Here is a 15,971-nt window from a genome sequence, read left to right as displayed (position 1 = left end):
AAAATCGTACACTGATAAAAAAAAAGACTCGTAAAGAATACTTCAATTTATGAACTATCTGAAGTGAATCATAAGGTGAGCATGATTATTTATTATGTCTCTCTTAGAAGTTGATTATTCAGTCTTATTTTTTGAGGATTTCTTTCTCTCTCAAGGATAAAGCAACACTCGTTTACATGCTTACCTCTCAGTATTCCCAGAACATCTCGTCAGACTTTCTTCAGATCGCGGATCCGAGGCAAGCTTCTATCCGATGGGTTGTGGTGCTATTCCTCGCTCTGGTTGATGTTTCTTGACTTTTCTTTTCTATTTGTTGTGTTGCTTCTTTCGTTTTACTTAATTATTTCTCTATATTCATTTTACCATTTAAATAAAAGTCAATACTTCATTTTTTACAATATAAAAAAAATCATGTACAAGAAAAAATATCAGAAAATAGTGTTAAAATGCTTTTCTATTTAAAAAATTTAAAGTTTGAAGTAGTACTGTAAAGCAACTTTCATCATTTAAATTAAGAAAATGATCTTTAGACACTCATACAATTCCAATCTACACCTAGGGAAAAAAATAGAAATCGACATGATAGGTTTGTGATGTGACATGAAGAGAATGATAGAGAGAAAATAAGACGAGGAAGAGTTAGAGGTGTCCAAGTATAATAGCTTTTTAAAACTTTTATTTTTATTTAAATATATTTTACATAAATAAATACCCACTTTCATAACATGTATTCCAAAAATACCAACCGAGGGGCTAACAGAGGGGAGGGGTAAAAGAAATAACAAAAACCACATTCAAGAGAGAGCCATCCCCCACTTTAGAGAAAGTCAGGAAACAATGCTTTATTATTTTATGCACAATCTATTTAAGAAGAAAAAGAGGATATAGGGCAGACAGATACAATTTACAACAGTGAGCCTGGGAAGATGATGTTAAATGAAGAGCATGACATGCAGTTTTTCCCCTTTTGCAAGAACAACTTCAATTGTGGAAAGTGGGTCCTAAGAATATACATGGACATGTAAGCTCCATCCAGATTGTCGATTTCTTGGAATTTATTCGATTAGGAACGTCCAGTTGAATATACTTGGTCCGCAGTATCACGACATTCAGAGTTCACGACTTTGAATAGATGATATACAAACCATTAATGGCTGAAACCCAAGAGGTATACTAATACATGTTGTAAGTCAAGAATACTGCTATAACTTAGAGTGTTGTCTCCATGGGCACCCTCCATCAAAAGCATGCTCTAACACATCTTCCATTCGTTTTGCTGGCAGTATCTGTTAACAAAATTCAAAGAGGAAATGAAGATTGTATGTTTCACTTCAGCGGTGAGAAGATATTATCAGTTACCACCATAACAATGTAGAAAAAAATTGAAAATATGTAAGTGAATATGTAGGAACCGTGCTCAGCTGATTACTCTCTGAGCAGCTATTCTGCAAGCAGAATTACCTCCAAATTGGCCAGTACTGTTGATGGTATTTCAACCAAGTCTTTGAGGTTCCTTTCAGGCAAGATAACTCTCTTGATACCATAACGATGGGCAGCTAATATCTGTGTGGGAGATAAATAAAAATCACATTATGCTACTCTGTACAAATTTAACCTTTTTAATCTGTCACTGTCAGTCTGTCAACCAAAAATGGTTATATTCAGATGGCCATTTTTAAATAGTTCTTCACCTTTAGGGGGGAGGGGGAGCATTCATAGGTTAGTTAATTGAGAGGGTAGTTAAGAGGCTAAGTTAGTTAACAAAAATAAGATGAGTTATCTATAAATAAGAAGAGAGATTTAGAGAATCGGGTATTTATTTCAATTGTATAAACTTAATGGCCATATTTTAGCATTAGAAGGGTCTAGAATCTCCTAATACTCTTGGGATTTCATCTTGCAACAAGGAATTTTCCTTATTTTCTTTGATAATACTATCATAATGTCTATAGTCGCGTTTCAGTAAGTTAACTATCAGTTCATGAAGACATGAGAATTTTACCTTGTCCTTGACACCTCCAACAGGTAGAACTAATCCTCTCAAAGTCATCTCTCCAGTCATAGCTGTATCTGACCTCACGCTTTTCTGAGTGAAAAGGGATACCAATGACGTGACTAAAGTCACACCTGCCGAGGGGCCATCTTTAGGAACAGCACCCGCAGGAAAATGAATATGTACATCACGGCCCTCCAAAAGATTAAATCCCTCTTCAACAGCAAGCCTAAAATCAGCTGCCCTTGCTCTTACCTATGAATGCAATCCTTTAAAGTCAAAAAGGCAAGTAATGATTCTCGATCCAAATTCATGAGTTGAGCACTTATAACAGTGGGGCGACAAATGTATGGTGACATGCATATCATTTCTGTTCATTGTGAGACATACTTCTAGATCTTTTTCATTTTGTGACACACATATAATGACACCTAGCTCATCACACCTCTTATGCCCATGATCCCAATAAACATGATGCAAATAAGAGTGAACCAATCAAGATAGAAATTATTCTTTACTATATAATATAAGCATTCATTATTACAAATCATAGAAAACTATAATAAATTTTTCAATTGTAAAATTTCAAATAAATATAGTAGTTTACATGGGCAATTGTATACACAGACACAATAAAGCACCGCGCCGCAGGCTAACGGTGGCAGGGGAGCTATAGTACTATTACTATTATATATAAATAGAAAAAGATATTTATTTAATATATAAAATACTAAAACAAATATAACCTCACACACACCACACACCATTCCCAAAATCTAGGACCCAACTCATGTTAGTTCTGTGTAGTGGTTCAGGTATTTCATCTTTCATTGATGATTTCTTTAGATGAATGTGGATTTTCTTGATGAAATTTTAGAACTTTTGCAATGAAATTCAAACCCATATATCTTATCTATGGGCCAAACTTGATGCATATGATATAAAGCATCAACTTGAGTGGGAGTGTTAAGATATTATCTAGATATTATAGTAGATATCATGTTTACATCTTTCAGATGGTAGCTTTTATTCTTTCCCTCTAATTTAAGGATCTTGATTGAAAACTCTCTTATAAAATAGATAAGGATGAGGGTTTAGCCTCTCAAGCAATTCAGATTAATTCGCTCTTTTTCAATGGCTTATCTGTAAGCTAAAGAAACAAAACTGTAAAGGCGATAGGGGAGGGAAGTTCACTAGATATGTTTGTTTACCCATGTTAGTGCAATCTGAGCTGATTCTTTGATTACATCACCAAGTTGTCCAGTGAGATGCAGTTCACCCTTCCCTACCATTGCTGAAGCCTCCACAAACTGAACCTCTCCACCAAAAGCAGTCCAAACCAGCCCAACAGAGACCCCAGGGGCAGCCACGCGTTCTGCAGCTTCTCTATCATCAAATCTTGGAGGCTGCATTTGATAACAAATAGGGCATTAGTCCTGAGCATCTGAGAAAACTATGAGCATGTAGGATCTTTCATGATAATATTAAAATGAAGGAAAATCGTCACAAGTTATATATATTTTAACCAAGGTTTTAAAAAAAACTCCAGGACCACAATCTGTGGCTGCAACTTCATGGCCGTTGCAGCAACAACTGCGGCTGCATCAAGCGCAATTATTAGTGAGTCTCCACATTATTCAGGAGCACGAGTGACCTTTATTAGAACAGAGTAATGGTAGTGCATATCAATTACCCCGAGAACTTTTTCAAGCATGGTTTCATCAACAACTAACGGAGAGGGAATCCTGAATGTGTTTGAGATGTCCCGACTATTTACACTCATTGGTATCACATCCATTTCAACTTCAGTTCCATCAGCGAGTCTACTTTCCAGAAGTGGGGTAGAAAGTCCTTGTATCCCTTTGTTTAATGGAACCACCTGTTCTTGCTCTACAACCCTTACTGCAGCAGCACGAGCCAGTGCAGCAAGATTCCTCTCCAAATTCCTCACACCAGCTTCCCTGGTATACCTCTGAATGACAAGTTTCACCATTGCCTGTGTCAGAATAGTTCTAGATTAGAATTCTATACAGCTAAATTGCTTTCCAGGAGTACAAACAGAACAGAACGAATGACTTTATGTCTAGAACAAAGAAAGCAGAGAAAAATATATATGACCAGGTCTGAACATAGAAACCAGTAAATTTCCAAGATTTGTGCAGACAGCATACAGATCTGATATATTGAATAATTATAACACTGATCTCTAACCCATACATTCTCTAAACCAGGAAAAATTAAATACAGCATTTGTCTCCGGTTTTCTGTTTCAATGAAATACGGATTGATTTGTTTGTTTTATTTTAACCAAGATGGCATCCAAAATATTAGCACTTCCAGTCAATGCTGAATGAGCAGAAACTTAACATGTCTCTGGATTGGCTTTTAAATATAAAAAAAGTCAATACCTCTGGAATCTGAATAAACTCAGAACTCAACCCATGTTGGTCCAAAACTCTTGGAATCAAATGCCGCATGGCTATTTGGAGCTTTTCCTCAGGTGTATATCCAGGAAGTTCAATCACTTCCATCCTATCCAGTAGTGGTGGAGGAATAGGCTGCATCCTATTTGCTGTAGCCACAAAAATTACCTTGGACAGATCAAATGGAACATTCAAATAGCTAGCTAAATTTAAGGAATAACTTCAGAATGAATCTGTTTATAATAAATGAACATTATTTGCAGACCTTATTAGAAAAACAACAAAAAATGAACATGATTTGCTAACATTAACACCATGTGACATGTCTATATTTTTCAAGAAATAGAATTTAGCACTGACTCATTCTCTCTAAGACACAAAAGTTAAGTCTGCACAAAAATATAACATTAGGCATTAGCTAAATAAATATCAAACTAAGAAGCTCTATATACTAGGAAAATCTGACATAGGATGACAAGAGACAACCAGATAGTAAAAATGCAAAAGAAAAAGTGTACCAATTAGAAAAAGCTACCACATAACCAATTACATAAAACAACAGTTTGTGTGTGTTTGAATATATAAAAATGAAAAACAAAACAATGAAAAAACTCTACATGAGTAGGATCTACACAAATTATCGAATTGAAAAGAACATGGGATTGGGAAGGGGGCCAAATTGAGAGAAGACATTTTAAATTGTGTAGGATACTGATCATTAAATGTTTTATTTTGTTCTGGATCAAGAACTTCTAGCAATGCTGAAGCTGGATCTCCACGAACATCAGAACCTGTCTTGTCAACTTCATCAAGCAACATAACAGGATTGCAAACAGCTACTCTCTGTAAGTCAAATGTGAGAAGCATCTATAAGAATACGATCCCCCTTGAAAAGAAAGAGCAAGAAATAAATTTTATAAATTTTATTATTTGGTTCAATGATCCGTGCATCGATAAAGCATTAGCAAATATTAGCAACAGAAATATAACTTACACCATAAGATCATACACAAACAAAACTCTGTAACATGAATTAACTAATCAAAACTATTTGTTAGCCTCCTTGTTCTCTCTGGGCTGTTCTAAATCACACGGAGAAAACAAACCTTAATATCATGAGACCGTAAAAGAACAAACGAACTCAACCACATGAATTCACATATGAAAACTACTATTGATGTTGGAAATAGAAAAGAAGATAGACGGTTAGAAATAAAAGTATTAATAGACTTAGAGTCATGAATAATGGTTATATTTATAACAATCATGCATTCAAAAAGTTGCACATATATATTTATTTTTCTTGTAAGCATAAAATTTACTAAATGCAAGTGTATACTAATCACTCAAAGTTTCACATATCTGTTTGGCTAAATTCTCGGTATCTCAACTTACAGGGCTAGCCAAAGGGCCAAGGCCCAAGCTAGAGCTTTAGGCCTCAAATTTTTGGGCTAAATAAGGCCTTAAAAAGTTCCATTTAGCTATAAATATATAATATGACAAATTATTTATAAATGACCTCATATTCTCCTAGACCTGTGTTCAACCCTTGGCCTCTAAAACTTGATTTATTTATTTATTTCAAAAAGCCTTACTATAGAAATTGCATTAGGCCTTTAAACATGTTGGGTCGGTCCTGTCAACTTGGTATCAGAAGGGGATTAGGTCATGCTTCTATTCAGTCCGTCCAAGCTTATGTTATGTGGTCCAGCAGAATCCTCCAACCCTGTGCCCCTTTTCTTTCCTCTTCAAAAAAAAAGTCACCACTACCAGCCAGCCCATTTTCCATCAACAGAAACCATCAGAGTCCCCAGCCAGCCAACCCACCAAGCATTATCATTGTAAAGCACTCTACCACCACTCACAGCCACCTTCTCAGAATGTGTAATGCATGCACTGGCTTGCAATTTTCCTTCACTCCACACTGACCACCTAAATCGAGTCGCCAGGCTCTTCCCAATCCATTTGGGTAGTTCTCCTTGATCCTTTTCGGTTTGGCAAAATTTCATATGCAACTAGTTTCTTTTGGCAAATGGCAACACAAAAATGACACCAGAAGACCCTCAGTCAAGTCAAAAAACTTTAAATGATGTCCCTTCTTGCTCTGTTTCTGGAATCCTAACTATCACCTTGGAAATGGTCAATGGATAAGACTATTTAGCGTGGCTTGCTTCCGTGGAACTCTGGTTTCTTAGTCGTGATCAGGAATACTAAACCAATTTTTCTACAAATGTTCTTTTCTCCATAAATAAATGTCTAAATCACCTAAGACAGAACTCTATCATATTTCAACGATGAGAGTTACCCCAATTTTCTCTCGAATGAATGTGTTCATAATCCTATCTTGTCTTGATCAACCACTCATCCATTGTTACATGCTCATCTCTGCAACATTGAATTTACGTTCTTGTTTCTAAGCAGTCCAATATTTATTTTAATACAGCATTGTGGGTCTTAATAAAACGTCCATATAGTATTTCTATATGTTTGAGTGTAACTTCACTATGCATATCACATCCAAGAGTATTCCATTTTAACCACCTTCTTTGGATCCTATGGCCGACATCTCCCTCTATCTCCTCAATGTGTTCTATGAGGTCAAAGATACATAAAATATGAGACTTTTGGTATTGTGTGATCTTTAAGTTTCATATTTAAGTTAGGATTTGTATGTCTTTTGCTATACTCACAATCCATTACTATGTTATTGCATGCCTAACACTTAATTATTTCAATGAAGTTTATCATTAAAAAACATTGTTTCAATTCATTTGAGAATTCAAAGAAAGAAATATATGGTCTAGCACTCCAGTCATATGCACCAAATCTGCATTGATGCATTTTTATTCCGAACAACCCATGTCTAATGTCCCAATCAAAAAATTATTGAACATTCTTCTAGGAATCGTTTAATTGAATCAGTAATTTCCATATACAGTTATACGAACATTTGGAATCTAGAATTTGTCTCCATGTTCCCAACATTGACTAGCTCTAGTTTCATTCATTAAAACAAAACCAAATGGCAAGAAAATGCAATCATTCCATATATTAAAATAATCTAAAGCCATCATAACTTATCACATTTATTTGCAAATGTCATACATACCACAGTATTACATGCAATTATCAAAATTTATAAAGTGTAATTTAACCTTTAATCCATCTATAAGCCGCCCAGGCATGCTTCCAATGTATGTTCTCCTATGTCCTCTAATATCAGCCTCATCCTTGACTCCACCAAGGGATATGCGAATAAACTTTCTGCCCAAAGCAGCAGCAATAGAAGATGCCAGTGATGTTTTCCCAACACCTGGTGGTCCAACAAAGCACAATACTGGACCCCTTGCATCTGGTTTAAGCTGTGATACATACATACACTTAAATTAGGAACACATCAATTTATGCAATCGAGTAGATATTGACAGGCATAGTAACAGAGTATTTGACAACCTTGCGAACTGCGAGGTATTCAATAATCCGTTGCTTGACCTTCACTAAACCATAGTGATCACTGTCCAGTCGCTTTTGTGCAGCTCTTAAGTCTAGTTCATTCTCTTCACTGGCCTTCTGCCAGGGCAGATCAGCAAGAAGATCTAGGTAAACCCGCGAACTGTTGTACCCAGGTTGCTGAGGCTGCATTTTTTTAAGCCTCCTGAGAGAACAATTATAGTAAAATGAACTGATTGTCAATACAAGGTTGTAAAATCACTTTGATGATGACAATATTTGTTTTCTCATCAATTTATTTATTCAACATATATAGCAAGCAGTACCTCACAAAGATCAATCATTACCATATTTCATTATGTTTCTATTAAAAAGTACCTCAACTCTCTGTGTGCAAGTTTCCATACATTTGGTGGCATTCCTGCACTCTGCATCTTTCTTTCAAGCGCAACCAAGTCATCCTCATCATCCTCGTTGTCACCAAGTTCTTCTTTTATAGCCCTCATCTAAAATATTATTTAGAAAAAATAGGACAAAGAACATCTCAATAAGATAAAAAGTAAAAACCCTAAGTAGATAAAAAAGCAGTAAAATGCTCCTCTGCTGAAAATTTGACCAAGACTTCTTAAATCATTGGTATAATATATTGCTATTATACCAGCATACTACAGCCATGAAGCAAAGCAGAAACGCTTAATACTACCTTCCATTTCTCTCCTTGGACAAAACTTCCATAATAACCTAGTAGCTAAATGTTGTATATCAGAATCATCTCAGTTAACTACAACCGATGGCTATAAGACTAAGAAATTTTCAATGTTGTGCTCGTAAACCCACAAACCATCATTTTCAGTAAGAGCAGAAGGTACAGCAGTGACCACTTAAGCAGCACACACTGATCATGTTATACAAACTCTGTATTCATAAATAAACTGTGATATATAAATGCAAGTTACGGTTTATCAGTCACACCAAGGTGCTACCTTGTATCACCTAAATAGTGATATATAGAACTGTACATATGAAAAATTGAAAATGAAATCCTAACGCATTGGGGGAAGTGTTTGCTGGGGGCTAGGGTAAGGTATACCACTCAGTCAGAAGGAATTTGTTAGAGCTCAAAATGTAAGTCCGGTTCTGGAGTATGCAGAAAACAGGCCTAAAATGTGCCTTGTCTATTTGAGGAAAAATAAGAAAATAACAAGGCAGAATTGAATTAGTCATAGAGGCAGATGTAAGGTAGGACAGTTATCTAGTAGTTATTTGATTATGTGTGTAGTTATAAGGAGAACTTGTGACAGGGTTTTGGTGCACGTTGTTTTTCTTTTGCGTAAGGCTGAGAACTGTTTTCTTAAAGGCGTGCATTGGCTCTAAGGCCGCCGGTAGGGAAGTTCGTCTACAAAATTTGCGTGTCAGTGTACTTGGTGTGGATTTCATTAAAGTTTGAGATTTTGGTCATCATGCCATCATAATGGTCATCAAAAACCTTGGCATCAAACATAACTGAACTCGGTAAGGCTTATCAATACAGTTTCCAGACCCTTGTACTAAAATTTGACAAATATGTATAAAAAAGATGGAGCGAGAAACCTTACCTGCTGACGCAGAAGAAACTCTTTTTGAGATTTTGACAATTGACCTTCAACCTTCTGTGTAATTTTCTCAGCTACACGTATTGACTATTGAAAATAGACAGGCACAGGTAGAATTAGAAACAGATAATGCAACACTAGACTCATGACAAGCATCATTAACTACTAACCTGTAAATGCCTATCAACTAACTCAGTTGCTTTTGAAAGCCTTAATTTAGGGCCAACTGAATCCAACATAGATAGTTGTTCTTCAAAACTTATCTCAAAACTTGCAACAAATATATCAGCTAACTTGTGAACAGGAACGTTGTCCAAAAGGACTTTGGTTCTTCCACCGGTTTTTTGTTTCTGTACACAAGCAATAAAATGTAAGCTCCTAATACAAATGCAATACAGAAAACATGACATGCTCAAAATTTTATAATTGATAGTGTATACCTATAACAAAAAATTTCATATCAATTACAAGACTATGCGGACACTATCAGAGATGTAAACATAGAAGCCCCAATAGAGACTTTAAAGTCCATGTTCAAAATATTTCATACAAACATGGACTATAATGATATTATCCAACCAATTATAGCAGAACACGGGGGATTTAAAGCTCAATGCTCAAACAGAATTTCCATGTTTCTCAGATAATGTTAATATAACTGTGGAGGTTACAAGGTTTTACCAGCTCCAGAACAGAAATAAGCTCCGTTGCTGTTGCTTTGAATTGGCGAGACAACATTATGTAATCTGGGTCTTGCTCTATTTGTTCCATCTCTATAGATTAGAAAAACAGAAGCAACTCAGCATCTTCAAAGATAGTGATCAAATCTAGTTAATGATTAAATCATTTGGGAAATGCCCAAAATAATTGTTTCCCTTCTATCGTGGTGCTAAAATGTTAATTTGAAATCACAAAAATAGAATAATAAACTATTTCAAGACCTAGGAAACTAGCGTACTCCTTATCAGTTAGAAGGTACTCCATCCGGTCTCATATATAAGCAACTTAACAGAAAAGTTCACCCTTTAAGAAAAATGTCTAAATGCATTTAAGTCTCGCACTCTTTCTAATTTTACCTCTACTTTTTGGATTGGTAATCATTAAAAACATAGAAATGTGAAAAAAGTAGGGGTATATTTGGAATAATGACATTGAATGTAATAAATATAAGTGACTTTTGCTAATATTTAAGACCATTGAAAAAAAAATTGTTGCTTATATTTAAGACCATTGAAAAAAAAAATTTGTTGCTTATTGTTAAGTGTGGTTGGGCCTGACTCAACCCTACAGAACCGATTGGTAGAGTGAGGGTTGTCCCCACTTATAAAGTCATGTTCAGGCCATATATTGTCCGATGTGGGACTCATAACACACACCCTCACACCCAGGACTGGACATCTGGAGCGTGGAAATAAATGGTGGGTGGCCCGATAATGGAAACCATAGTAGGTGGCCCACCGGATCTTAAACCAGACTCTGATACCATGTTAAGAAGTGTGGTTGGGCCTGACTCAACCCTACAAAACCGGTTGGTAGAGTGAGGGTTGTCCCCACTTATAAAGTCATGTTCAGGTCATATATTGTCCGATGTGGGACTCTTAACACTTATATTTGACACCGGAGTGAGTATGTAATTAAAACAATCAACATTACTAACATTTTGTGTCTTTGACATATTTTCAATAGGTAATGGACTACATTTTACGAAACTTAATACATACCTAGGAGCATCATATCAAACTAACTACGTTCTAAGACATAATCCCAGATCCCAGATCTAGGATAGGTTCCTAACTACCAGCGATGCTTATGCCTTATACTTAAAGATCTACGCATTCATACCAAGAAAACAAAAAATGTGATATATTTAATATTTTGGAATTGAACTGTGTGTGGAAGGCATGGGTCCTCACATAGTAAGGCAAATTTTTATTGCAAAATAATCAAACCGATGGAGAAGCGTATTGATATCAAGTAATCAACTGCCAAAGGCCATAACTCTGAAGTCTTATCAAAAACTTATGTTGTTTTAATTCGATACAAAGAAAACTGAAAGGGTATAAGAATACACTTTCTATACAAAATAGAATGTCTGGGAAAAAGATGAATGACATACCAGTCATAGTCATCTCAAGGGAAGATATCTTTGCAGTCTGGTATATTCCTCTTGTGCTTAGTTCCAGGACACTAAATCTACACAAACCTTCAAGAACAACGGTATATGTGACCCTTCCACTTGGTTTCTCCACTCCCCTTGATAAATGTAATGGTCGGGCAGCAACCCCCCTGGATTTAAAGTTATATTAAAATTGACCTCAATTTGTAGGTTTTACTTTCCAAAATGTCACAAGATAAATATGCGATTCATTCTAATACATTAAAAAAATTATTTGGCCTTCGTAATTATGCAAATCTGAAAGTGGAAATATAACGAAGAAACTATCAGTTAGAACCCCTCTTCCCCTCCAACACACACCCGTTCAAAATAGAGGAGAACAAACTAAATAATGCACCAGGAAAGGGGGGAAATAACTTGACCTATACAACTTCACACATTTCAAATTTACTGACAAACTGTTAGAATTTACCACTTTATCAGCAAAAAACTTGATTTGAGATTCTTAAAGTGACATGAAAAGTGTTCGCTTCATCTATACCTGTTGTGCCAATGAACAACGTCATTCTGCTTTTTGGTATCAGGCTTGAGAGAATCTGATGAACCGTCCTGAAGTTTTGAACTTTGCTCTATAATATTGGCTCCTGCACCTGCAAAGAGGAATAGCAAAAATGCCTTTTGAAATCAGTTTTTATATAGTGTTTGGTTCAAAGAAAATAGACGGGATTGTAGAGACTTGTATGAACTTTTTTTATTTGGTCCAAAATTTAAGAGGCGGGAAAGAGAAATGAAGAGGGAAAAATGTATCCTTCCTTAAACTCTACTCATTCAGATAATTGGGGTTTACAGCAGAGGGAAATAGGTTTAAAATATTTTAAATATACTAATAAAATGAACTAACTTATGTTCAGAAATCGAAAAACATCCTCCGCCTCACCTACACCAACACAACAAAACACCCTCCAGTTCCACCACCTTCAACAGGCAGTTTCAGTTTTCACTGGCACCTTAAAGTATCACCACCCTCTACTAACGCCATCACCGCCAGGCACCCTTCACCATTCACATCGTGTCGTGTCATGGCACCCTCTACAACCACTACATACCTTCCACCATAGCCACCTCCTCCTAGCATTGCACTTGACACTAGAGATCTTCACCACCACCACTACTGCTGCTTGACATTTCCACCGCCAAGCAACTTAGCACCCTCCACCACCACCTGCCACTGTTTCCCGGTACCCCCAGCATTGCCACTATCATTTGACATCCACCACCATCACTATCACCATTTGACACCCTTCATCTTTGCCACAACAGCACGACACCTTCCACTGTCATCGGTACTTTCCACCATTACCACAGACAGCTTACTCCTTCTACCACCATTGCCACAGATGCCTTACTCTTTCTACCACCAGACGACTGTCACTTGACACCCATAGCACCACCAGCACAGGAAAACATTAATTACAAATAAGAAGAGGGTTATTTCACCTCCCTCTTTTATTTAAAACAAGTGGCGAGGAGGAAAAAGGTAAAAATCCAGTTTATCACCTTGAGATGCTGTGGGACCCGCTGACTTAATTTCAAGAGCATCGCGTACAGGCAGGATTCCAATCAACCCCTTCTCTTCTTTCTGCCAAAGTTCTTGTTCCACCAACTTCACACTTCATTTAACAAAGGAAACAATCACACATATTGCTTGAAGAAAAATACAGAAATCAAACAAATTTTAATCACAAATCTCAGATTAAAAGAGAGAATTGATAGTATTTTAAAGGCTAAAAATGAAAATCGCCGTAAACATAACTAAAAGACTACTACTAGTACCATTTACCAAAAACTATTACAGTACTCTCAATTTCTCATCTTACTTGGTGTAGAAATTCAAAACAAATAAAAACTAAAACCGTGAAGTGCTTCAATTTTTGAAGTCAACTACGAAAACACAACTTCAAAAACTACTACAAATTAACCATAACATGCAAAAGAAAACCATAAAAAAAAAACTACGATACATCTAAAGCGAACGAATCAAAGCTCAGAAAGTAGAAATTTCAATCAAACAAACAAAAACAATTATCAGCAATCAAAGAAAAAAAGCACCTGCTAGGGGAAGTGCAACGGATTCTGATGATAGCACCAGGTAAGAGGACCTTGTTTCTAAAAGGAAGGATCGCCAAGCGACTCGGAAGCTCGACCGATTCGGCCATGTTCGGAACTCGGTGTGGAATCAAAATGGAAACCCTTGTTTCTGAAAGAAAGGAATGAACGATGAGAAGGTTCGAACTACGATGGAAAATAAATATTGAGAAAAGAATCGAATTCGAAAGAGACAAATTGAGCGGAACTAACTGTCATCGTTTTCTTCTTCTTCTCGCCTTTGATTTGTTTTTTTATACGCGTTTTTATTTATGATTCAAACAATAAGAGTTTATTGTGGCGGTTTTTATTTTTTATTTTTAATATTTGGAAAATACACTATCTCCCTAAGTTTATTAAGACGACACTGCAGTATTTTTAATTTTTAAATATACAATAATATTTTTAAATTTTCATCAAATAAATAAAATTAATTATTATACATTTTCAGTTAATTCACTATCATCATTCATTTACATTATTTTATAAATATTTAAAATAAAAATTAATTTTTTTAACATCTAACATTTATAATTATATGATAGTTTATATTCATAAACATATCATCTCTTTGTTAATATATTTAAAAAAATGATAAATATCAAAAAAAAATTAGTGACAATTAATTAATATATGTGAATAATATTTCTTAAAGAAAATTCTTATAAAAAGATTATTTTAAAATTATATTTTAAAGAATATCAATATTATTTTAATATATTTTATGGGACGTGTGTAATTTCTCTTTAATATTTAGAATAAATATCGATGTTATTTTATATATTTTATGAGACATGTGTAATTCCTCTTTAATATTTAATATTTATAAATATTGATAGTCATGCTTTACAATTAGTCATTATATTTTTCTAAATTTTCTTTCTAAAAAATTACTTTAACATTTTATAGTTTCGAAATATGTTAACTAATGCATATATTTCACTTAAATTTTACATTTTTCACTTTTAAGGTTTTTCTTTATTACATGGACATAATGCCTAAACAAAATTTACCGGAAATACAAAATCTATCGGTGATATAGTTTTGGAGAAATATTATAATGAGAAATACTCAAACATATTAAAGATCAAAATCTTACTACAAGCAATTAAAATGTCTTATATGATAAAAAGATGAATTACTAAATCAAATATTTCTTTCTTTTTCAGAAATCGACTTCATAAGATTTCATTCATCCATAAATAATTTAAATTATCTTCGGTCTTAAGAAAAAAATATATTTTTTAAGTTTATTAAATAATTAATATATTTAAATTGTTTAATATACTAAATATATTTATTAATCAATAAATTTAAAAAATCAACTTTTTCTTATAAATAAGATCAGAGAAAATATTTTATAAACCATCATTATTTGATGGATCATGATACCGCATTATTATACTTTTTTTTTTTTGTATTTTAAATTAGATATTGTATAAATCATAGTAAGATATAATATGATTTAAAATACTGTGAAAAATATTATTTCACTTCAAAATTACTATAATTAAGCAAATTTATAAGAATTTATATAGGAGAAGTGGTGACAAGAAGTTGAGTGATAATAACACGCAAGAACTTGTATAAAAAGAAGAGAAAATTAAAATATTTTAAATCGTCTTGTGATTAGAAGAATTATAGTGCAATTCAAGATGTAATTAGATGTGTTACATTTTGGAAATTATGTGTCGTGGTTAAAATAGATTGTGGCGCTATTTGTGAATCGTTCGGCTATACACATGTGATTATTGATGAATCATGGCATGATTGCGCGATAAAAACTCCAGTATAAAGGTTAAAAGTTATGTCAAATGATAAGAATTCAGAATTTGATTAAAGATAAGTTTTTGCAAAGTTTTGAAAGAGAGAAGTTGATGCATTGTGACCATTGAAGCTTAATTTCTTTCTGGTATGATTCATGTATTGCTCTCTTAAATCTTTTTATCATGTTTAATTGCATCATGAATAATTAAAAACCTTTTTTTTTTGTGAGGAATGAGTACTTGATTTTATGAATAATCTTGTATATTTTTGTAATTGTTAGTTTAATCTATTGTTCTTATGTTATTAATATAATTTATATGTGATGATTTTTATTGATTGATCACCAATAAATTGATTTACAATTTACCTTATGAAACAAGAATGAGATTAGTAAACACTTCAAACTAGGTATTCTAATTTACCACCACCTATGGATAATGATGGATCTTTAAAATTCATTGATTTCTATTAACTCCAAATGCTTA

The 15,971-nt window shown here is 34.3% G+C and overlaps 1 protein-coding gene across 2 annotated transcripts; it reads right to left on the bottom strand.

The window, feature by feature from the left end:
* Window positions 1-639: 639 nt before the first annotated feature.
* Window positions 640-14,064, bottom strand: LOC127074276 (lon protease homolog 2, peroxisomal). Of its 2 annotated transcripts, none has more exons than XM_051015582.1 (18): window positions 13,933-14,064; window positions 13,684-13,831; window positions 13,132-13,244; window positions 12,116-12,224; window positions 11,575-11,744; window positions 10,140-10,231; window positions 9,629-9,808; window positions 9,462-9,545; window positions 8,245-8,372; window positions 7,870-8,071; window positions 7,572-7,778; window positions 5,129-5,259; window positions 4,402-4,615; window positions 3,687-3,989; window positions 3,205-3,399; window positions 2,003-2,248; window positions 1,462-1,563; window positions 640-1,286 (listed from the first exon to the last, which is right to left on the bottom strand). In XM_051015582.1, the coding sequence occupies exons 2-18, from the start codon at window positions 13,788-13,790 to the stop codon at window positions 1,203-1,205; spliced, it is 2,667 nt and encodes an 888-aa protein (XP_050871539.1). In that variant the 5' UTR covers window positions 13,791-13,831; window positions 13,933-14,064; the 3' UTR covers window positions 640-1,202. The 2 variants fall into 2 exon arrangements, with proteins under 2 accessions (XP_050871539.1, XP_050871540.1); XM_051015583.1 differs by lacking the exon at window positions 13,933-14,064 and having other exon boundaries at window positions 640-1,115; window positions 1,169-1,286; window positions 13,684-13,926.
* Window positions 14,065-15,971: the final 1,907 nt, after the last annotated feature.

The sequence above is a fragment of the Lathyrus oleraceus genome, chromosome 4, assembly GCF_024323335.1.
Source record: "Lathyrus oleraceus cultivar Zhongwan6 chromosome 4, CAAS_Psat_ZW6_1.0, whole genome shotgun sequence".
In the NCBI taxonomy this organism is placed as follows: domain Eukaryota; kingdom Viridiplantae; phylum Streptophyta; class Magnoliopsida; order Fabales; family Fabaceae; genus Lathyrus; species Lathyrus oleraceus.
The sequence above is the reverse complement of the archived record's forward strand: the minus strand, read 5'-3'. Positions and strand labels throughout refer to the sequence as shown.